Here is a 24439-nt window from a genome sequence, read left to right on the forward strand (position 1 = left end):
AAAAGAAAACCACAAACTTTGGTAATTTTGACTTACCGAGGTTCAGAAGATTTTCATATTTTGTTTTCAAAAACGATCTCTAGGATAAGTTGTCTTATTTTCACAAGTGTGACCCTTGTTCAAACTCACTTTCATCATGAAGTCAAATATGGTGATAAATCAGACTTTCTCATATTCAAGAAATTACCTTGTAGGACTTCCCTGGTGGTGCTGTGGTTAAGAATCCACCTGCCAATGCAGGGGACACGGGTTCCAGCCATGGTCAGGGAAGATCCCACATGCTGCGGAAGCAACTAAGCCCGTGCGCTACAACTACTGAGCCTGTGCTCTAGAGCCCACACGCCACAACTACTGAGCCCGCGTGCTGCAACTACTGAAGCCCACGCGCCTAGAGCCCATGCTCCGCAACAAGACAAGCCACTGCAATGAGAAGCCCGCACACCGCAACGAAGAGTAGCCCCTGCTTGCCCCAACTAGAGAAAGCCCGCGCAGCAACGAAGAACCCAATGTAGCCAAAAATAAATAAAATAAATAAATTTAAAAAAAAAAAAAGAAAGAAAGAAATTACCTTGTAGGGCTCTCCAAAAAGGGGAATCTTTTCAGAAAATGCCTCTTTCTCTTGGTGAGCTTCCTGGTTGCGTCTTTCCTTCTCTCTAATTCGAAGCAGGTTTCTGTCTTCATTGTACAAGCTGCTTCAGATGCCACAAAAGAACAAAAACAAAGTTTATCAGTATCCAAGCTTTGCTGTGCATACGTACACGTGTGAGGGAGGCAAGGACAGCTCAGGAAGCCTCTATGACAAGGGAGCTGGTTTAAAGAAAACCCAAGTCCCTCGTCCCACTCCTAGATTAAGGCCTCAGTCAGCTGGCCGCGACCCTCCAGCTTCGCGTGCTGGTTCTGGAAAACTAAGCGTTCACTCGGGGCTACTGGCTTCATGGCTCAGGACTGACTCCAAATGGAAGAGTCTTTTATAGTCAGTGGTGGGACTGAGACAAGATTAATGATATTTTTACTTTCGCCTTGCGAAATACAGGGTAGAGGTGGACGCTTTTCATCTGACGGAGTCAGCAGGATGTGAACTTTAAAAAGGCTGTTTTCCTGGATCAGTATTTTATATTTTGGAAGATTAAAATCCAAAGGCTTATTTCATAATTAAAAGATTACCAGGCACCCAAAACAGCATTTACTTTATTCTCAGCCTACTCTACTGGAAGAGTCTTGACATGTAAACCTGAAAAGATAACTTTTATTTCTCATTTCAAATGTCAAGGATGGGAAAATCCAATTTTAGACGTCAGCTCTACCTACTGAGAAACTATAATCTGATTGCACTACTTAAACCACATAAAAATGTATCCTAACTCATCAGCCCCGGCACCAAAGGGGTTAAAAATGCATCTACTGGCAAACAAATCACGAAGCTGGAAACCCAAAAGAGTGCAGTTTTAGCATGCAAACCAAAAGTGGGCTTGCCTTAGGTCAGCAACTCGGGCCACGCCCTCCCAACCCCGACATGTGATATGTAACAATAATGAAAATAAGAACTATTAATTAAAATAAGAACATAAGAACTATGAGAAGTCCTCATAGACTTGCTTTAGAGTATCTATTGAATCTTTCCCCCCAACATTATGTGAATAAATTGGAAAATATTCAACTGTTTCTCCAAGGCTCTATGTACCTTAGAAATTCTAGCCCTGATGTCAGACACGCTCCCCCACCCCTTTCCCGGCACCTAGGCCCTCTCAGAATTTCTCTGACTTCCTCTGACAAGAGCCTACTTACTGGTCTCCCTGCCTCCACAACTTGTCCCTCTAATTTAGCCTTCTCAAGGAGAGAAATCCGATCTAAGGCTCTGGTTCTCATGTCACCATCCGTATTTTAAAATAATCAGCATTCAATGGCTCTTTGCTACTGCAGAATAAACTCTCAACCCTTGCTTTGGCATTAAAATTCCCCCATAATCTAGCACAGACCTACCCTAGAAATTACCTTCCTGTCTCCCTGCAGGCCTACCATATGCATTCTACCTAACAGTCATGTCCATTCCCCAAACACACCCGGTAAAGGGCAGCCTCTTGCTCTAACCCACCCCCACCCCAGACCCCCCTTTTACTGAAAGATAACCATTCTTCCAGGACCAGTTTACCTACAAAACTCCCTCAAACCACCTCTGTATTTCAGTCATGCCAGACCACTCACTGCTTCTCGGTGATATCCTGGACTTCGATGCTTTCAGTCTAATCACACGGAATTTCCTCTCCGTCTCTCTCAACCACATACTCCTATCCCCAATTTTCAGCTACCAGCGAAGATCGGGAGTGATTCCAATTTCACCCACTCTAAAGACTTTCTCAAATCCACCTGACTTAATATACTGATTGGTTCTCTCCCCTTCTCCCCTTTCACCTTAAATGTCAAGCCCATCATAATAGAACCTCTCATATTTTTCTGCCTCCTGGTGCTAAAGCATGGTACTTTGCATAGAAGCTAAACAGTAAATGTTTTTTAATTTAAAAACAGCCACTATGCTTACAGTATATCACCTGTAATTTTTAAATTTAACTCTGAAAGACATGGTGTGCAAAAACAGTTTTTTAAAAATTATAATCATCTAAAAAATGAATGTCTGCTATTTCCATAGCCCTTCAATCCACAGGTTGTGGGAAGCGGGGAGGTGTGTGTGTGCAGGAGGCTAAGCTACCCTGTTGAATTCACTGGGATGTAGTAAAGAATTATCTGTTTAGATCACCATAGCAAAAACTTTTCCTAGATGACGGGTATCTTGATATCAGATTTTAAGAGAACAGCAAAGTGAACATTTATGTTAGTCAACATACTAAAAACACTTAGGAAAAACTAAAACAGAAACTGGCTTATGAAGTCTTCTTTAAGAAGTCTGAATCTCACACATTTCACACAGACTTATTTCTAGTTGACAGCAGCACAATGGACCTGTTGATCACTCAAGAATTCCTTTCAATTGTTTTATGATTTTGGTAATTCTTTTTGTTTTTTAATTTATTTATTTTTGGCTGCGTTGGGTCTTCGTTCTGCACGTGGGCTTTCTCTAGTTGTGGCGAGTGGGGGCTACTCTTCATTGCGGTACAAGAGCTTCTCATTGCACTGGCTTCTCTTGTTGCGGAGCACAGGCTCTAGGCACGTGGGCTTCAGTAGTTGTGGCTCACAGGCTCAGTAGTTGTCGCTCGCAGGCTCCAGAGCGCAGGCTCAGTAGTTGTGGCGCACAGGCTTAGTTGCTCCACGGCACGTCTGATCTTCATGGACCAGGGCTAGAACACGCATGCCCTGCATTGGCAGGTGGATTCTTAACTACTGCACCACCAGGGAAGCCCCAATTTTGGTAATTCTTGTTGGCTCAAAACACACACACACACAATGTATAACATTAACATCCAACCATGGGAGCCAAAAAAGAGGGTTGATCAGGAAATCATTTTTTCCCTTCAAACTTGCTTCACAGCCACTTTGTTTGCAGGGAGGGGTAGGGCATGCAACCGTCCTCTAAGCAACTTGAACTCCCAAGCTTCTCTTTTGCAAAGCTACCTGGTACAGACAGCCCACACAGGATGCACATAGAAGGGGAAGCTGCTTTGCAAGGGTGTCTGCTCTGCTAGTCTCACCACAAAGGGAGTTCTCCCTTGTCTGTTCCTGCTGGTTATGTCAATGGAGTTTCTATAGCTTGACTGCTTGCTGAATGTTCCTGGCCTATGGCTCTGCTTTAAGAGGCAGAGTTCTGCCCACTTCCAAGTAATCGCTACCTTTCCCTCAGAAAGGGCACCCCAAATGGCAAAATTCTCAGTCCCAGACTGAAAAGCGAGAGTGTGTAACAGTAGCATCTCAACTATCAGGCTGCTCGGGGTCCTTGCTTAACTTTCCTGTCAACTGCACACACATTTAAGAAAAGCTACAGTGGTTTTAAAATTACTAAAGTATTTCTAAATCGATCAGCTCGGCCTTGTCTCAGCATCAGTTAGGCTTTAGCACACTTCTAGATTTTTATTCCAAAATAATCAAAGCTGCTACAAAAATAATGAGAAGAACCCAATTTTACGAAATTCCCAACACTGGCTTACTGCTTTAGGATTCAAAACTCGAGGCACAGGCCTCCTACCGGGCAGGAATTCTACTAAATTAAGGATTCTGCTTAATTAAAGATCTTACTTCATTAGTTTAAAAAAAAAAAAAAAAAGTTTAAAAGCCACACCCAGATTTCGCTGGCAGACATATGTAATATTATACCAATTCTGAGATGAGCTTTGAGTGTATTTTTTTTTCTTATTCACCATCACCCTTCAATTGAGAAACCCAAAAATAGTGAGGTGAGGAAAAGATATCACAAGTGTCACTGGTAGGATGAGTTTTATGAGGCCTAAACTTGGTGAGAGAAACTCACTTTCACCCACACTGTCTGCTGGGCAACTCCCTCTTGGGTCTCACTCACCAAGGCCCCTGGGCAGGGCAGAAGGCGGCAGAAGAAACAGGAAGTGACCAGTCCAAGCCCCAGGATGATGACATAGGATAAGCTGTGAGCCCTCATTCTTCTAGGCTGTCTACCTTCTCCTTGCAACTAACAGGGTTTTGCCGGTCATACTGGGCAGCTTTCTGGTTTATTTGGCTTTTACTTATTATTAAGTTTACAATGGCTTAAGGAATGGTTTGTTAAAGTATCAGGCAAATTTTTTCATGATCTTTTTCTTGGTTCCATTTTGAAATCAGGAAAAACATTTTAAAAACATTAACACAATTAGTAGCATGAGTAAACCATTGTTCAGCCTCTTACACACCACTGTTGTTTTTAAACCAAGGTGCAAGCAAGGAGGGGGTGGATGGAAGAATTTTAAATGAGGGGACTTTAGGAAGCAGTAAATGTCCTACGTGATTCGTAAACTCTGTAATTACCTTTGAATAATTACAAGTTGACAACCACTTCTCTTAATTAAAGGTGGCAGTTTTTCCTCTGGTATGAAGGAAAAAAAGCATTCCTGCTCTCACAGGATAACCTCACCCCAACATCAGGCTTGTCAGACTTTGTCACTGTTCACAGAGAGTGAGTTACAGTTGACCCTCCATGTCTGGAGATGTGGAACTCACAGACTTGGAAGGACCATACTAGGCCATTTCATATGAGGGACTTGAACATCCACGGATTTTGATGTCAGCAGCAGTCCTGGAACCAGTCCCCTGCAGGTACCAAGGGACGACTGTACAAGTTCTCCTTCACTGATTTCTACATGGCTCTTTGCATTAGATAAGAGGTTCTCAAACTTCAGTGAGCATCGAAGCACCTGGAGGACTTGTTCAAACACAGATCATAGAGACCTGCCCCCAGGGTTTCTGATTCAATCAGATGTGGCACCTGATATTTGAATGTTAAACAAGTTTCTAGGTGGTTCTGAAGAGTACAAGAGAGCACAGTCTTTGGGGGCTGTATGGATCGCTTTAGGCTTACCAAGAAACAATAGCAATTATGAGAGCAGCAGAGCCAAGGACAGCCCCCACTTGGCACCTGCAAATCAGTGGGGACAGCTTTAGGCAAATCACATCAGCCTCCTATTTAATATTCACAACTACTCTGTGAGAGAGAGATGATTAATCCCGTTTCCCGGGTGAAAAAAAATAAGGCTCAGTGATCAACTTGCTATTAAATGGTAGACCTGAAAATTCAAGTGCAAGCCGCCTGACACCAAAGCTTCCGTTCTGAGTCACAGTTCGGTGGCTAGTAAAGCTTTCAGGCTATATTAAATAGAACAAACAAAGAAGGCATGCTAAAATGTGCTAATTTACAATCACTCATAATTGCTTATAATCCCTTAGTCTCAAAGAGGTACACATCGACAATTCAGGTATTATCCCTGCCAGCAGAGCATCTCAGAGTCATAAAACACATGTTCCCTTAAATGTATCCATACAGGTCTGTCCCTGCCCATGGACCCAACAGAAGGCCCTCTTAACTGGGGGTGGGAGTGGGGGGGGGGAGGGGAGGGGCATGACAGCATGAAGTTGCTCTTCAAATTATAAAAGCTGTGCTACAATTCTTATGTTAGAGCCTTTTTTAAGTTTACAGATTTAAGGTCACTGACCCCAAAATAACCTCTAGATTCACAAGTCATCTCTAATGTGCTAAGGGGCTCTTCACGTTAATTTCTTTCAAGAACAGGCTATAAATAAACTTGCACTAAAGTAGCCATTATATGCCCATACTGGGCTCCACTCCCATTAACTTCTGGCTGGCTGACCTAGGCTATGTTCCTAGGGCCTCAGTGCCAGCTTTCTGGTCAGCCCAGGAGTCCCCACCTGGGGGAGGGGGGGTGGTGGACAAGTCACATGGTGATGTGAAGCAGCTGGCTGCATTCAAAAACAAGTCCACGTGCTGACGTGCCCCCCCCCAGGGAGGGGGGGCGGGTGCAAACTCGGACCACCCAGCAGACATCCATACGTTCCACCAAAAGTGTGCAAAAATACTTTTAGATAGGGAATAACTTTACTTTGCAGTAGGCAGGTTCTTGCTTTTGGATCATATACTACTGTCCACCATCTGCAAGTTTCAACACCGATGCCTCGGAAAGATTTCTGCAAAATACATCAAACCACCTCCTCTACCACATTTTTTTTTTTAATTATTATTAAGTGAACTAGAAAGACCGATGGGGGAAACCACAGGCTTCAATTTCCAGTGCCTGGTGAGAGAGAGCAGTGACATATGAGACTCACAAGCCATTACTAAGGTGGGCTGCACCACAGATGTTTTCACTGACGGAATTCCACCACTCTCCATCAGCATCACGGGAGCCTGAACAAAGCTTGGAAAGCTAAAACCTGCCAGGGTGCACTCGCTTTCAGAGAGGTGGTGAAACTCCTGAGGAATTCAGAACTGCCCAGTCAGCCCCTGAATGCAGTCGTCTGGTCAACCCCATGCTGGGGCCTGTCAGGGCACATTTACTCCCACTTTTCAAATGCTTCTCCTTGGGCCCATGCATTAGAGCATTGAGATAAAATGAAGAAATCACAGCTCTGTAAGGATTAGTGAGAGTGATCCCCCTTTTTCTCTTTCCCCTGCACCAGAAAAGAGCCTATGTGGAAGGAGGGGAAGGAAGGCCCAAGTTGGGCTTGGGATGTGGGGGGGCGTGCTGGCTCTGCTATCATCTGGCTGTAAGCACCTTCCCCAGGCTGAGCCCAAGGGCCCTGCTGCTAATCTAGGTTAGTCATGCAGGATCCCCGAATGCCACCAGGCGCTTCCATGGCAACTCAGCCCACAGGGCAGGCTGTGCACAGCTGACTACCCATTTATCACCCTTGACTGGTCACTTTGCACAGACCTTCCTCTGATGGATGTGACCGACTCAAGTTTAAAAGTTAAATTCTCTCTCGGAGGACAGAGTGCAATTTCTCCTGTGTAGTTATTTTCATGGGCATGCAAGAGACATTTGGCGGGAAGGACAGGGTAAATCCTGAAATCAACAGGGTGCATTAATTCTCGAAAAGAACGAGTCTTTCCACTGTTTTAGCAGCACTATGCCATTCTGGTTTGAATGTACAAAGGATAGAGCAAAACATAAAACTCATAAGTCTGTTCACAAAAGATAGGCAACTCTGGATTAGAGAGTGGAGACATACGTCACAAAGTGACAGAGGCAAAAGGACAGCAGGCTTGGGTGATTATTCGTCACGCAAGTGACTTTTTTAGTTTGGAAGCCACCCCTGTTGACTTTTTAAGTCCATCTTCTGGCCTTTGTTTCTATGTCCTCTACTCCTACAATCCGGGGATCAGAGAACATTTTGCACATTGGCTTTATGAAAAAATGTCCAACTTTTTTTTGTCATTAAACCGTATCACTCACAAATGCATTTTAAAATGAGAAACCAAAGTGGCTCCATGTTTGAAGGCAGAAGAAATGTTGCTTCAAAGAATGGAAAATGTTTTCAGCTCCCGCTCTGTGCACGTGAAAGAATTCACAACCGGCTTTCTCATGATAAAAATCACTCAGCTAAATCTTTCAAGGATATCACCTTCATTACCTGCCCCACCACTTAACACACACAATAAATATACAGAAAACATCACTTAATCCCAAAACAAAATCTAATATGATATAAAAAATAAATACCAGCCAAAGCGAAATGACAAAATAGCAGTATGTCACAGGTGTTTTCGTGGAGGAGCTCCTAAAGGATCATCTCTAACAGCTTTCTCTGCTACTCACTTCTGCTTGCCACAAAATGCTCAGCCTCATTAAAATACCAGAAGAGTTGTGACTCCATTTTGCAAAATTCAATCAACCTTTAAGATATTTCATATACCTTAAAGGCATACTATGAGTTTTAAATTGAAACAGCCTCTACCTGGGCAAGCTTGGGGGGAAAAAAGTGAGTCACTTCACTTTTAACGAGAGACATGCTAATATACTTTTCAAAATGAATCTGCCAGGTCCTCTGCAGGCATATTAATGTGGAGCAAAGGTCTGAAAGGATATACTTTACAAAAATCTATCAAGAAGGAGCACCAGATCAGGGTGGAGGGAGTAGGTGGTAGTTTGGTGGTTTAGGGAGTTTCTTGCTTTAAAATTCTGTTTTAATGTGCTTTTCACAAGGAAGTATTCATTCATTATTTGTGTAGTTAAATGTTCTAATTAAAACCAAAAGAAATAGCCTCATATCCATATAACAGTATCAAGATCAGGGGTAAAGAAATATTGGGGTGTTGCTCATTTTGGCAATAACTCTCATTAGAACCTCTGAAAATTGATTTTGGACCCTGAACTCAGTCTTAGATCGTTGCTAAATAATAATTATAGACCCACCTTCATAAAACTGCATTGAAGACTATGTTCCAAAGTTCAAACACCAGCAGCTGCTGTTTTTTAATTGGAGTAGTCTCACTATAACCCATTTTGTTCTTCTTAATAAATCACATAGGGAATTCCCTGGCAGTCCAGTGGTTAGGACTCCCCGCTTTCACTGCTGATAGCCTGGGTTCAATCCCTGGTCGGGGAACTAAGATCCATCCCTCAAGCCTCGTGGCAAGGCCAAAAAATAAAAAAACAAAAATAATTTTTCTAATCATATAAATATATTTTGAGGGGCATTTTTTTTGCCCTATAGATGGAAAAGCACAAGAACTTGTCCTCTCACTACTTGGTCTTAGAGGGGACATGGGGGAAACGGTGTGGGTGGGGATACACAGCCCCAACAAAAGTGGGAAGAGGGGGAAGGAGACGAATGAGCTAATGCATTCCCATGTGCAGTACCCCAAGTCCTGTGCCTTCCAAACACATTTTAAAAAACAGAAAACTAGTACTGACGGAAGAAGGCCATCACGCCAATGACAATTACACAAACCACACCAGGGAGAAGAAATCACTCCCACTCTCAAAGATTTTGATGATGCACATAGCTGGCAGTTAGTAAAGTATTTGTTTTTAATGTTACTTGAAATGAGAACGTCTTATTGTTACTGCCAAATTCCAGAAAACTTAGTCTCTGAGAAGGGTTCCCTAAAATGCTGACAAGTACTCACCTGCAGTTAAATGAAAGGACAAAGAAGTTACTCAGTGGAAACAGGATCACTAGAGATAAATCTACCCCCTGACTAGTTATTTACATCTCCCCCTTTAGTTATACAGACCCCTGATGATCACAGCCACCTTGCCTCTGACGGCCTGCTGGTTGGCAGTACCCATTTGGCACCCATCAGAAACACAGGTAGGAGATGTTGGCTTTTCCTGTAAGTCTGGTCTGTACTAGGATCAACCAGAGCTCTGGCCTCATTCCCAGGCCATTCTTCTTGCACACTCAACTGACCATGAAGGACCACATCACATACCTATAAAATAATGAGGCTGGTGAAAGTCTGTATCATTACAGGCACAAATTAAAAGAATGCTGAGGTCACAAACTAGGAAAGAATGTAGACAAGCAAGCTTAAAGTTTTGTTTGCTTGTTTTAATGCTTGCCTCATTTAATTCATACTCAACTTTAAAAAAATGTTTGGGGCATTAAATCAATTAAGCATCCAAAATTCAAATGTTGTGTGGACTTCCTCACTTCTCCTCATCCTGGGCTATGCGCTCCACAAAGCTGCCTCTTTCTAAAAATCATGAATCTGATCTTGTCATTCACCCATTTGATAAGGCTTCCGAGTTCCCTGCTGCCTACAGGATTAAAGCTGAGGGGTAGGTGTGCCAAGCAACCCTTCACCACCTGGCTTCCACTTACCCCTCAACCCTCATGGACACAAACCCTTTTCCGCCCACTCCCTCACCTCTCAACCCTCTGAACACAAGGAACTGGGAGAAAGCACAACCCTCCTCTCTCTGCTAGTTCCCTGATGAACTCCTAAATTGACTTTCAAAGCCATCCAAAACATCACTGCCTCTAGCCTCGACCTCCACTCTCACCTTCCATCTCCTGCTGTGAATGATTTCTTTCTCTGGGATACCTCTGTTCTTGCCAATCTGCCCATGTTTACATTTACAAAAACAAGATGAACTGTATACGTGCCTACAGATTTCCCTGGTTAGACTGTGAGCTCCTTAAGGACAAGGACTATTCCTGAGAGCTTAGCAAATAGTGATGCTTACTTAATACACGTCTTTGACTAAAACGATTATATTCTGGCATTACTCAATTGCAAACAATCCAGAATTCTGCAGAATTCTGCCAGCCTTATTTATTATTTGATGACAAAATATGATTCACTGTCTGATACCTAAAACCGTTTTTACCAGACTGTTGTACCCATCAAATGACTCAAACCTAGAAGGAAGCTGACATCATTTTTCCTAGGTCAGCCATGAAAGCTGCCTCAGCCATGAAAGCTGCCGCATGTTTATCAGTTAATGTTACAGGTTTTATTCTTCAACTAATCATGAAAGCATACTACACCAAAGGAAAAAAAAAAAGTTTGGGTAACATTTATAGCAAATACACATTTAATTTCAAATCAACAAGATTCAGAACAATATTAATAAGCTGTCTCTAGGAGTAAAACTTCAGCAACAAAACTCCCACAATGAAAAATCTCTCTGTGCTGCTGTAAATGCATCGTGGGAAAAACAAAGAAAATACAAGATCTAGAGAAATAATTTTAAAATGCAAATCAGATTATGTGGCTCCTTCCACTGCTGAAAGCCCCCTCTATAGGTTGCCCTTAGCATTCAAGACTAAAATCCAGAAGCCTGGCCTGGAAGGCTCCATCCCCACTTCCTTTCAACTGCTACCTCCCAGATCTATTCCCCTCCCCATGCCCTTCCTCAACTACTAGCCACACTGGCCTTTCCATGCCTGGAATAGGTCGAGCTGTGTGTTGCTGATCCCCGTCTGGATGCTCGGTCCTAGAGCTAAGGACAATGTTGTCACTAATATCTCCGGTAATTATCAGCTCCTCATACAGGTCCCACACCTAAATGGCCACTCTCCCCGCCCAGCAGGAGCTCTCTAGCACTTCACCCTACTTTGTCTTTTTATCAGTAAAATTGTCTTGTCTGTTCATTTATCTGTTTAACTATGTCTGGCGCCACCACCCACCTCCATGAAGAATGTGCAGAAGGTCAGTCACCTTTTCTCGCCTGTGCCTCACTATGCACCCAGCTCTATCCCAGTAAGCTAAATGAATATTGGCTGAATGGATGGAATTCTGCATACAGATGCAAATACAGTAGTGGTTTCTTTTTTTTTTTTTTTTAAAGAAAATCATACAACTTGAAGTTAACAGAAGCATTTTCAAAAGACAGTCATTATTTAAAAACTAGGCAGTTATGGACAGAATCCTCTAAATGACTAATACATCAAATTTTCAAGTACCATATAGAAAGCAAGAGAAAAACAAATCATTTCCAAATTCATCTTGTGTCTCATGAGACTGCTAAAATGTCCCTAAAGGGATTTTAAAAAGCAACTCTTCTCTCAAATTATTCGGGAGCAAGTTTTTTGTTGTTTTTGTTTGTTTTTTGTTCTTTTAAAGAAGAGACTAATTCTACAGTCATAAGAGATCAAACATACTAAGTGGATATTTTTTGTCACTTAGCAGCTTAAGCACCAGATAATTCCCAACACACACCAAATTAAACAAATTACATTCTATAGAACAGCTTGGAAAACTGTACAGGATTTACCATTCCAAAGGAAGAGTCCCTCCCAATGACTGAACTTCTAACACACATTCCAGAAAACCAATTGCACCACATACGATAAGAAGAACTGTTTGAAACTGGGCCAAAGTACCGAATACAGCTTCAGCCAGAACAAATGCTCAGCCTTTAGACTTGCTAACCAACAGCAAAAAGCAACAGGAAAAGGCTTACACTTGGAAAATGAAAGGAAAAGCAATGTCTGTGTATTGATAAGAACAGTGGGGAACAATGGGATAATAAGGAAACTGGCAAGATGCAATTTATTGCTCTAAAGAAGAAAATATTAAGAAACACTTATTCTTTAAATGGGTACACAGAGATCCAATACAGTTTTCGGTTACTGAACAAACCCATCAAAATTGTAGGGCTCTTCCTCCATCCCTTTAAGGAAGCTCATTCCATAAAAGGAGAGGATATCTAAAAACTAAATTTAACGATTCTCCATTCCCCAATCAACACACAACTGTTAGTAGTAGAAATCACTGCCAATTATATTTTAAACCTAGTTAAACAGACTGCTGTGGACACACATATGAAGAGAGAAACCTTCTAAGACTGAAAAAGTTTCCAGGCTCTAACAATCACATGGAATAAAGCCACATGGATATTTAATCTTACTTGCATATTACACAAAACAGACGATGAAAATGTAAGAAAATGTCCTGTAAGTGTTTTTACAGAACCATCGGCACTTTTTTTTCCCTTTACCTCTTGACTTACAGTTCTCTCTTCTTTTGGTTAACTGCACATGCCACACTTGTTTTCACAGAAAAAAAGCTTAATGTCATAAAAACTAGAGGCAGTCTCATTATCTATTCCATTTCATTCCACAGACATTTCAAGTAGGAAGAACAGGGAGATTATTATAGGAGAAGAAAGCTGGAAACATGTATTGGTATTTTATATGGCAACAAGCAACAATGACATGTTTCTAAATATTCTCATTTTCATCCTAACCCCAGCTCACCTCCTACCACCCACTATAATTGGCATCGGCTTAAAGCTAAACAGTAAGTCATTGTTTTTCTGGAGAAGTCTCCCTTCATTTCGACCTCTGCTAAGCAGTGTTATGAGCCTTCCAAAGCTTGTCAGGATTCTCTCGGCTGGATTTTGGCCCAGCCAGGAACATTTATATGCAGACTAGATCATCTTTTCCCCATCACTGCCAACAGGCAGCTCACTTGCATAAAACAAGGGGTACTTACCAAACTTAATAAAGCATCCCTCCACCTTCTTCAATGCTAGTAAATGAGAATCTGAGAGCTCAATTATTTAAAAAAGAAAAGAAGTAACACTTCAGGATTTTGAGAGATTATGACCTTTATAATGCTTTAACATTTTCATTTTTAACTCTCTCTTTGAAAAGCTGAGGCTAATATATCCATTGTAAGGAAATGATAAGCAAACATTCAAAATTACCAATACACTGATAACGTATTAAACAAGGCCTCTGATTATAAAATATTTCCTCCAAACAAAATTGCATTTAAAATATTATTTATGCCACTTAAAGTTATTTAAGAGCACTAATGCACTTATCTATCTATGGTTTTCGGTAGCCCGACTCAAGATCTTAATCCTCACAGAACGGTAACAGAAGACCTATTTGTTTCCAGTAAATATTGATTTTTATGTGCTAGACCTAGGGACAAAAGAATTAAGGAGGCCACAATCTAGCGGGAGAAATACAAAAGCCGGGAACCACTAAGAGTGATTGTAGAAGTTGGTTACAAGCGCTAAAGAATAGGGGAGAAAAACACCAAGTCTAAATGGAGGGGCCTTAGATGATTTAATTAAGAGCAGAGTGACATCTGAGCTTGAAGGATGAGCAGAAGTCTGGAAGAGAAGATGGGACCCCCATATCCCTGCTGAGAAAGGGATCACTGGCCATGGGGTGTTTGCACACATCTCACCTCGTTCCCCAACGCCAAATTTCTCATAGAAAGGGTCCAAAGAACTCTGGGTTATTTGTGGGGATGACAGCTTTTTGCAGTCATCCTCTCCGCTGGGCTGGCCTAGGCCTCAATGACCTTTCTTCTGGCAACAATGCCCTCATAGGGCCTGTGGACTTTCCTCAGCCTGAAACAATGATCTCAAATAGGGTGCACCCCCAAAACTGTCAATTTTAGGCAATGAACAGAGCAGGGATGTCAAAGTTTAGAAAGCAAATGGACTTAACTGTGGCCACAGATGATCACAAAAGCAAAACTCATCACTCCTCCCACACCCTCTTTCCCCCTCGCCGCCCCAAAAAGCACAGTCCCAGCACCCACAAGGTACCAGCCCCCATTACAAAGCCTTGCTGCGCAGAGTCTGGCCTGACTTCTTAATTCAAATGATTATACACTCTTTTCAAGACCTCCAATGTATCATTCTGTTTACTGAGCCAGTCACAATTCCAGGACTGAAAAAGTTCAGTAGTAAATTTAAATGAAACATTTAATTGAACATCCCCACCCCAAACTCTTCCTTAGTTTCCTGACATGATTAGCCCAGAAATTTCATAGAGGCGAGTAAATTAAAGGAGAACAAGGCTACCAGTGGCAAATGCGGGGCGAGGCGGGGGTGGGGGGGGGGGGTGGTTAACATTCCTATTTGACATAACATTAACCAATGCTTTAATCCCAACTTATAAACGTACACTGAACAAAGTTAGCAGAAACCAAAAAAATGGACTAGACTAGGGGTCGGCAAAGTATGGCCTGTGGGCCAAATCTGGCCCAGCTGCCTGTTTTCGTAAACATTTACTGGAACGCTGCCCACTGGTGTACATATTGTCTATAGCTGCTGCAGTCCTGGAACAGCAGAGGTGAGGGAGGAGCTGCAAAGTTGAGTAGTGGCAGCAAAGAATGCATGAGCAGTAAAGCCTAAAATGTTTGCCATCTGCCCCTTCACAGACAAGGTTTGTCAATCCCTGAATTATTAAACAAGAAAAACAAAGGACGAATTTTAAAGTTCATTTTGGAGTGTTTCATTTAAAGGATTACTTCTGAAATAATTTCTTCTGGAATATACAAGTCTTCCAGTAACACCAAAATTCTCTCTCACCAGCTTACTTGCCTTGAGGGGAAAGATGGAAAATCTCCACTTTTATCTCTTAATTATCTAATTTTAATGCCTGTCTCCCTTATTCCAAAAGATTAGCATAATGCAGTGTGTGGTGAGAAGCGTCCCAAGGGGGCAGCCTGCAGATTCCAGTGCTGCGCATTCTACCATGTTACCCGCTGTCTCCAGGGCTCAGCTTCCCCATCTCCAATACCTTGCCTGGACTAACAGTCAACAGCCTCAAAAGGGTGGCAAAACAGAACGTGTTGGTGGAAGTTCGGGAGCTGTACGAGGCATAAAAACCATGCCAGTCACTGGTTCCAGCTGCATCTTCAATGGAATAATGGCCTTCACACTACAATTCTTTAATTTTAGGATGAAATAAATGGAAAAGGACAGGATGTGAGAGAGATGGCAGAGCAGAAGAAAACATTAGGAGAAGCTCTGGGATTAAAAACTCCCAAGGCACAGTGAGTCCAGCCAACTTCCCTGAGCTATCTACTCCAGCAGGCGGGTGTGGTTTTTGGAAAATATGAAGAATTAAGCCAGTGGCTGCTATTAAAGGTCAGAACTTACTGTTCCTCAAATGTCCTGGTTCTTTAGAAGTCGAGTGGGAGACTGCATGACTAGATTTGAGTACCTTTATTTAAATAAAAGGACATCTGTTAGGTTGACAGCCTTGATGAAATTAAACTGAGATCTTCAAATGAAGGTAGAGTGAACATCTTGTCTGATGTCTTATTCCTTTGAATTTAAAACCTCTTAGGGGATCTCCCACTAATTAAGGCTGCTGCACCCACTCTGCCCTCAGGCGGATGTTGCTTCCCGCACAACTCTGGGCCAATCATAGATTCAACTATTCTCTTACAATGAAATAGCTGAAAAAGGACAGGAACATTCACATTAGACTTTACCAAAATCTGGAGGATAACAGAACAGAAATAAGCAGGTAATACACAACCAGATCATTTGATTGACAAATTACAACTTGTCTCACTTCAGCTTGGGGTCCCTGGTTATCTGCAGATCCGCTGCCAGGGAAGATATGCCATCACCCCAAGACTTCTCTCATCCTGCCCAAGAGGGAGGCTCTGAGAGCCCGGGGCCCACCCATGAAGCATGAGGGACATCAACTAAGTCCACCTCTTTCAGGAGAGCCCCTGCCTCGCTACCGGTGACTTCCACAGCATAACCCTGGAAGAACACAACCCAATCATCCTAGCATTCCTCTAATATATGCATGTTTTTTTTGTTTGTTTTTTTGGCTGCACTGCACAGCTCACAGGATCTCAGTTCCCCGACCAAGGATTGAACCCGGGCCGTTGACAGGGAAAGCACGGACCACTGGACCACCAGGAAATTCCCAAACACACTCTTAAAGTAGCAGGGAGTAGTTTAGTTATACTCTTTCACAGGCATTTTACTGTTACCCAAAAATAGGGATGTCTAAAAGAATGGACAGGGTCTTTACTCCTCACAAAGTGTCTTCACTTGGGGGGAGGGCTAATACCACAAAAAAAAGTTTTTTTAATAATTTTGGAGTCAGACTAAGTGTTCAAAGCACTCTGTAAAGAAGGATTTGCTTATTTTTAGGAAAGCAGTCACCATATCCCCAGTCACAGACACAGAAGAAATTTTAGTTTGTAACAATCATGGGAAAAGTCATTTTTAAAACAATACTCAATATATCTTGGAAGGGTCAAAAATCCCAGAAACTCAATAAAGCAATCCAAGATAATTCTTAGTAAGAGAAACCTAGGCAAAGAAAAACGTACCTTATCCAAAGAAAGGTTTTGGTCTGAGACCTCAAGAAACTACCTAAATAATCTACAAAATGAGATATTATCAAGGACATACAACTCATGTATAATTAAAAAAAAAAAACAGGAATGACACCCTGAAAGAAGGAAAAATAAAACAAAAATGTGTCTATTTACTCATCTTCTAATCATCTTCCCACATTCACACCAAAAAATAACCCTAAAACTAGTTCTGTAACTTAACAGGGGTTTGGGTTACACAGATGTATGCATTGTCAAAACACAGCAGTCCACTTAAGATTTGTACATTTTGTGGCAAGTAAATTTTATGGCAGAAGGGAAAAAAGAAAACCCTGTATATAAATACTTAACTTTAGTTAATGACATACAAGCTGAAGTATTTAGGAGAAAGTACACTGATATCTGCAACTGACATAAAAAGCACAAAAGACAAATTACTGGATGGATACAGCAAGGAAGAGATGAACAGACATATGGTAAGGCAAGTAAAGTGTTAATAATGTAATCTGGCGATGAGGCTTTTTCCTGTGGAATTCTTGCAATTTTTCTGTTTGAAAATGTTCCTATTACAATATTAAGGAAAACCACCACAAGAATAAATTAGTAAATATGGTAGGATCTGAAAGGCTGCCACATGCTGGGAGCTCCCACATCTTTCATCAGACACATTCAGAGAATTCTGGTGCAATCTGAAGTTTTATCAGAAAGGGATACCTGGGAAGCATATGGTCCTCTATCAAATAGCACGGTGGACTTTGCAAGGAAAGGAACTAAAGAGAGGTCCTGAACTTGTGAGACACAGATTGCATTTGCTGTGAGCAAAACTGAAACAGCTTGAGTGTCTGTGTGCATGCTGCATGAGTGCTATCTGTGCAAGCACGCTGAGCAAAACCTTACCTCACTGCTTCAAAATCGTTCTCTGGCTTCTGCTTTTTGCTCTACTGAGAAACTACAAGTGATCCAGCAGAGATACATAGACACATTTGTAGGAGTGAGTTTCAGGCTCCCATCTGCAAAGCTTTCAGGTCAATCTCCCTAGCAACCACCGAGAAGACAATTCACCTTTCCCACCTCCCTCCTCCAATCTTCAACTTTTAAAAAAATTGTTGCTGTTCCCTATTTGCGAACTAGGTTGTTTGTGAGGTTTTGGAAAATTAATCTTCTTTGGTTCCTGTCCTATTTCTTCATGTACTGATTTAGTGCCTATAAAGGAAGGACCAGAATCACATTTCCTTCTTTATATTTCAGAGTGTTTTTCTTGCAAGTCCTTCCCTACAAAATTACCAGGCCAGAAAGCTTTGGGCTTTAAGGAGGGCCTGATTCTATGGTTTTATTTTCCCTAGTTTGAGTTACATCTGATATCTAAACTACAAAAGGCCCAGATTTTAGAAACGCATTTGACACAAGTAAATCTGTAATACAATAGGTGGTTACCTTATACCTACCAATCTCCCTTTCTGTATATTTTTTCCCTCGAACTAGTTCAAAATGCTACTGCAATCAACCTCGTCCCTGCCAGATATACTGAGGCTCAAGTCACTCAGAATTCTTTCCTTCCTCCTTTAAAAGGCTCACCTTAGTTCTCCGTTAACTCACCCTAGGCACCTCTGACCCCTCTACCACCTTCCGCTACAGCAACCAGATTCAAGGTCTCCAAATGGAGACTGCTGTTTGTCAGTCTCCTACCATGGTTTCGTTGAATTTGGGGGAAGGCAAGAGAGGATGCTGAGCAATACAGGACAGGACAGGACACTCTGGTTACTGGCATAGTAAGCTGGTTAAAAGCATGGTCTCTAGAGTTAGTGAGGGTTCAAACTGGGCTCTGCCACTTCCTAGCTGTGATCATTTGGGCAAGTCATTTAATCTCTCTGAGTCTCAGATACATCAGCCGTTAAAAGGGGTGGGGCTAATGATAGTACCAATTCCCTAAGATTAACATGAGGATTAAGTAAGCTAATGACTGCTGAAGTGCACAGTAAACAGAGAGCACTCAACTGGGTAAGAAAGAAGCCTGAAAATGTCCCCCAGATGTACCTCCAGCCCTAAAAAGAATACTGTGCTCTTTATCTACCCACTCGGGATCGATACTTCCCTAATTCACAACTTGTATCCATCCAAGCCCTTGCCTGTGCCATGGCCCCGCTGCTTCAACAAATCTTTTCCTCACCACACTCAGAAGTGTTTCTTCCATTTTCTGAATTTCTATGAGAAGTCTGACCACTTCTCCCTTTTCTACAGGGCAGTGTAATCCACACGGTACCTAGCAGTGTCTTGCGCACTATGTCCCAAACATGGCCGAATAACTCACATTTGGGGCCAGCACCGACTGAGCTGGAGTCTGATGACAATGCACAGGTGCTCGCTGAAGCACAAATATCCCCAGGCCTATGAACTAGGGGGGCCCTGCAGAGAAGGGGTCCTCAACCATGGCACTACTGACACTCTAAGCCAAATCATTCTTCATTGTGGGGACTGTCCTGTGCCCTGTAGGAAGTATAACAGGACCACCTGCCTCTATCTTAGAGGACAGTAGCACATCCTCCTCCCTGCTGTGACAATCAAATATACCAGAAATGCCAAATATCCCTGGGGGCGGGGGTGGGAAAATACCCTAGATACCCTCCTCCTCCTTCCTTTCCCTTCCTCCCCCGAGTTGAGAGCCACTACAGTAGAGAATGAGAAATATTCTCAAGTCACTGTTATTTTCTACTGAGAAAGCAGACTGAAAACAAACATGGGAGATCTTTCTTAATAGCTACATTTGTGAAAGGGAGCTTTGGGACTCTGTTGTGACTAGCTATGGTCAACCGCATAAGTCACAAACTCTAAGCTCTAGTATCCTCTTCTTTAAGATGGAGATAATTGTACCAAAGGTTTAGGGCTGTTGTAAGAATTCAATTACCTAATGCATACAATTACCTTAGCCCAGTGCCTGGCACATAGTTAAGTATTTAATTACTGCGAGCTATTATTAATAAATACATACAGCTGGAGTCCAAGAACTGGGCAAAGCAACACAGGCATTGGTCTCCCTACCCCCGTGCTTTCTATGCTCCTCCCACTCTTCTCCTACCCAAGGAGAAAGCAAAATAATTCAATATTAAACACAATACGATGGTTTCTAGAGCTGGCAGCATATAGAGCAGGTAAGAGAACAGCAGAAAACAAGGAGAATCCAAGGATGGTATGAGAAGTGTGGTGTCCTGCAGCAGAGGCAAAGGGGTGCATGCATTTCATACTAAAAAGAGGTAGAAGGATGTCTGCTTTGTCCCACAATGAGTTTCTTATATGGAAGCAGCATCCTGGAGGAGGATACGGGGTAAAAAGGATTTCACATCTTTATCCACAAAGGTTCATATATATCTCCCCTTCCAAATACTACAGGATTTGCCTGAATTCCAAATACCCCACAACTTCAAATAGTTGCATTCTCTCCCTCATTCTCCATGTGGCGACCAAGTTGCGGGGAAAAGGTACTTCCCAGTGCTGGGTATTAGTAAAGACTGACCTCACATTTCTTCTGCACATTTCTTCACCCTGAGAGGAATTTTACACATACCGTGTTTCCCTATTCTCCCTCCCTTTTTCTGTTTCACAGTCACAGTTGAGTTAAAAGACAGACGGACATACACATACAATCATATTCCACTTTCTCCATCCTTCGTTTATTAGTAAACCAAGGAACATTGGCCATATGGATAAGTGTATGAGGAAGACAATTAAATGAAAAGTCTGGAGGCTGTGTGTCAAGCTGTCACTTGCTGTGTAACCTGGGTCAGTCACTTAATCTCCACAAGCCTCAGTTTCTTCATCCGTGCAATAGGAGTGATAATCTCTTGTCATACAGATTCAGGGATATCAAATACGCAAAGTTCCTGGCTCCGAATATAATGGAATGCTCAATAAATGACTGTTATTATCACATACTGAAACTATACATAAAGTCTCTGTCCTTCAAAGTGTCCAAGTTTACCAACAGAAATACTCCCAAAATAATTCATTTTTTTCCACATTCTCCTCCTATTAAACCTAAAGATGCCCTACACCACTCCTCCCTCCTGCCAAAACAAAAATTAACTTGAGTATAGGATAAACCATCTTATTCAAGCATGGTTTGTATGCTTTGTTTCATCAATTGCACTGTTTTCCATTATTGTTCCAAATTTTTGACATTTTGGTACTGTAAGTGAAGAAACATTCTGGGTGCAGCCTGGGGGTTTAACCTTCATCACATGATTTTCATTACTGCTTCTGCTGCTTTCTGTGTTCCAAACCCATTTTGGGGAGAAAATCAGTAATTAGGAAACTATCTATGCTTTTTAAACTTCCCAACACCTACTGAAATAACCACCCACTCTTACCAGCTCAACTATGAAAATACAATGGGGAAAAATAATCATTTTTGAATTAAATCAGAAATGTTTTCCTCAAGTAAATAAGTAATTTCAGTGACTCTTGCTGTCCTACAGTTTGGGCACAATTTTTTTTTTTTTTTTTTTTTTTTTTTTTGCGGTATGCGGGCCTCTCACTGCTGTAGCCTCTCCCACTGCAGAGCACAGGCTCCGGACGTGCAGGCTCAGCGGCCATGGCTCACGGGCCCAGCCGCTCCGCGGCATGTGGTGTCCTCCCGGACCGGGGCACGAACCCGTGTCCCCTGCATCGGCAGGCGGATTCCCAACCACTGCGCCACCAGAGAAGCCCTGGGCACAATTTTTAAAGGAGTTCTATAAAAATATAAGTATCTGAATTTTCTATTCCTGATAATTTAAACAAATTTGATTGAGATTTACAAAGTTAAGACAATTGTCAAAAATCTATTTTCTTGTTGATTTTATTTTTTTTTATTTTTGGGGGGAGGGGCCACGCCACATGGCATGCAGGATCTTAGTTCCCCCGATCTCGATCGAACCCATGCCCCCTGCAGTGGAAGGGCAGAGTCCTAACCACTGAACCGCCAGGGAACTCCTAATTTTCTTGCTGATTTTAAAATGATACTAATAGGAAAAAAGCAAAAAAGCAATTTTTCAAACTAATATTTAAAAGCATGACTAGAAATAATGATTTCAGTCTGCATATATGATTTCAACTTCTCCTACTGAGGCAATGTTTGGGTTCTGTGTGAACATGCATGAACACTATCTGCAAGTGTGAATAGAAAAGAAAAAATCCTACAAGGGGTCTTCAATTATTATGAATTTGTGAGCTACACTAGCTCTTCAACTATGACAGTTTTATAAGCAAATATGAACGAGTGAAGTTCATAACTATGGCATTCAGTGTGGTCTCCATAACCAGAACCATGAACAGGCTGCAATACCTATTAAACCCAAGTGGCAGTGTGTTAATATCTCCATTACTACCCTGGCTTCTATAGCACAATGTATAAAATAACACCTTGCTTTAGTCAATATGAACTGGGCTATTTTCAGCTTTTAAAAAATGTATTCTTAGCACAGCGTTTCTAAGCATAAAAGATCTGAAAGTCTTATCTGTTCCTTTTCAAATTTAAGAGATAATGACAATCTCAAAAAATCACAACAGCCTAAAGTAATCCCAACCTCATCTTCTTTTCCCTGTTCATTGACTAAATCACTTATCAAATGTATACAAAGAATAGTTCAACTATGTGAAAACATTTAATGTATAAAGAAAAAAGCTGAAAAGGAACAAAAAGAACATCTTTAGTTAAGTTGTTGAGCTTTAAGGAAGATATTTCTCTTTCGTCTTAATTACAATTAACTTTAATAAACTGCTGCTTTTATTTTACTGAACTACAAAAAGATTTTTAAAGAGCCTAAATTATATCTTTTATGGTCAAGGAAAAGCAAATGACCAAAAAGTCTGCTAGAAAGTGAGATACTATGCACAGCAATACAGAGACTGCAAATGTTGTTTCTGCCCAAAGCCAGATGTGAATCACCTACAAAAATACGATTCCAGTTAGAGTTATATTAATAATACATTCATCCATGACAAGAGCAAATGTACATTTTCACTTCTTTCTGGAGAAACTGAGGCAAACAGGATTTCCCAAATGTCTGGTGATTCAGGAGGCCCTGGCACTGGGACTTACCCTTTTCCATTCCACGAAAATCTAAAAAAAACAGAGATCCTGTTTAAAACTTTAATACTTCTGAAAAACAGGATGAGGTTTCATAAGTTTGTTAGGAAGTCACCCTATTAAAAGCCACCAGTTTTTGACAAAATACTCAGGCTGATCTTGAAAAATATACATGAAAAAAATATCCATGAAAATTCTGAAAGCATGAAGGGTAAAGAAGGGAGATTAGCTCTTTCACATATTAAGACATATTAGAAAGCTACAATCATTGAGTTTGATGGTGGTTCTTGGACAGAGATCAAAATGTTTTGTTTGGGGGCAGGCTGGGAGGGGGGCTGGACCACCCCTCCCACTCCTTAAACCAAAATAGTATCCATGCGGATGAAAGATGTAAAGATATATCTTTTATTTTTTTAAAAAATGTCACCAATACTCAAAGAAAACTGGAAGTATAAATAAGAAACTAATACCTTCAAGGGGAGCGATCTAAAATGAAGATGTAACTATTTCGAATATCTACACGCCAAAAGCATTGCAACCACATTTGTAAAGCAAAAGCTTCAGAAGATACTAGGAGAAACAGAAATTCTCTAATTGTATTAGATCTTTATTCATCTCCCAGTCTACAGCAGAATAAATGGACAAAGAATATAGAAATAATGTAAAATAGGTCTAATGTACAAACCCATGTTTAACTCTGGACCCTGAAAATAAAGAATACACCTTCTTTTCACATGTTCACAATACAGTCACAAAATTACCATATATCATGCCACAAAAGGTATAGAACTAAATACATCTATTTGAAAATAACTATAAAACAGAGGTACAAAAGAGATAAGGTGATAATGAGCACAGGATCCTTGAAGCAACTCTATATAATCAAATAAAGCCGTGATGCATGCAGAGGATAAGAACTTTCAGTTCCTCTAGTAGTTTGCTGTGATCACATTTTTTTTTAAGAAGCCACAGAATCCCTTGAGAAAAAGGTACTTAAAACCATCTGCTACTTCCTAAAATATCCAAAGTAGAACATTATTTTCTATTTCTATATATACTAAAAGAACACCACCTTCTACTATATTTTCATGTTTACTTATCTTCAATGAGAAGCTCATTCCCGGGCTTTGCTTAAACCTCTTAACATGTATAAATTATTTCTTCAAGATCAGAGATGGAGGCCATCTTTCACCCCACTCCCCATAACAGCCTTTCACATGTATAAAAAGATGCTTTGTAGATTAACCTTTTAAAATAGCCAGGCTTAAAAACCCTCCGCAACAGTCTAAATCTTCATTCCTTTATGACTGTCTTCACTGAGCTAGGACTTCTCTAATTCTATCACATCCTTTATTTGATGGCTTCCAAACTAAGGAAAATGTCCTCTCAAATTTCTTTCCCAC

The 24439-nt window shown here is 41.3% G+C and overlaps 1 protein-coding gene across 11 annotated transcripts in view; it reads right to left on the minus strand.

Annotated features, from left to right (window-relative positions):
* Positions 1-24439, minus strand: part of AFF1 (ALF transcription elongation factor 1) — a 207507-nt gene that overhangs the window by 91588 nt on the left and 91480 nt on the right. For 6 of the 11 annotated variants that reach the window (XM_027095846.1, XM_027095841.1, XM_027095845.1 and 3 more), the window contains one exon: positions 569-692. In XM_027095846.1, the coding sequence (XP_026951647.1) occupies positions 569-692 (124 nt within the window). The other 5 variants (XM_027095842.1, XM_027095840.1, XM_027095844.1 and 2 more) reach the window with 3 other exon arrangements.

Source organism: Aethalodelphis obliquidens, unplaced genomic scaffold (genome assembly GCF_003676395.1).
Source record: "Aethalodelphis obliquidens isolate GAN/ISIS:26980383/991018 unplaced genomic scaffold, ASM367639v1 scaffold95, whole genome shotgun sequence".
Lineage (NCBI taxonomy): Eukaryota > Metazoa > Chordata > Mammalia > Artiodactyla > Delphinidae > Aethalodelphis > Aethalodelphis obliquidens.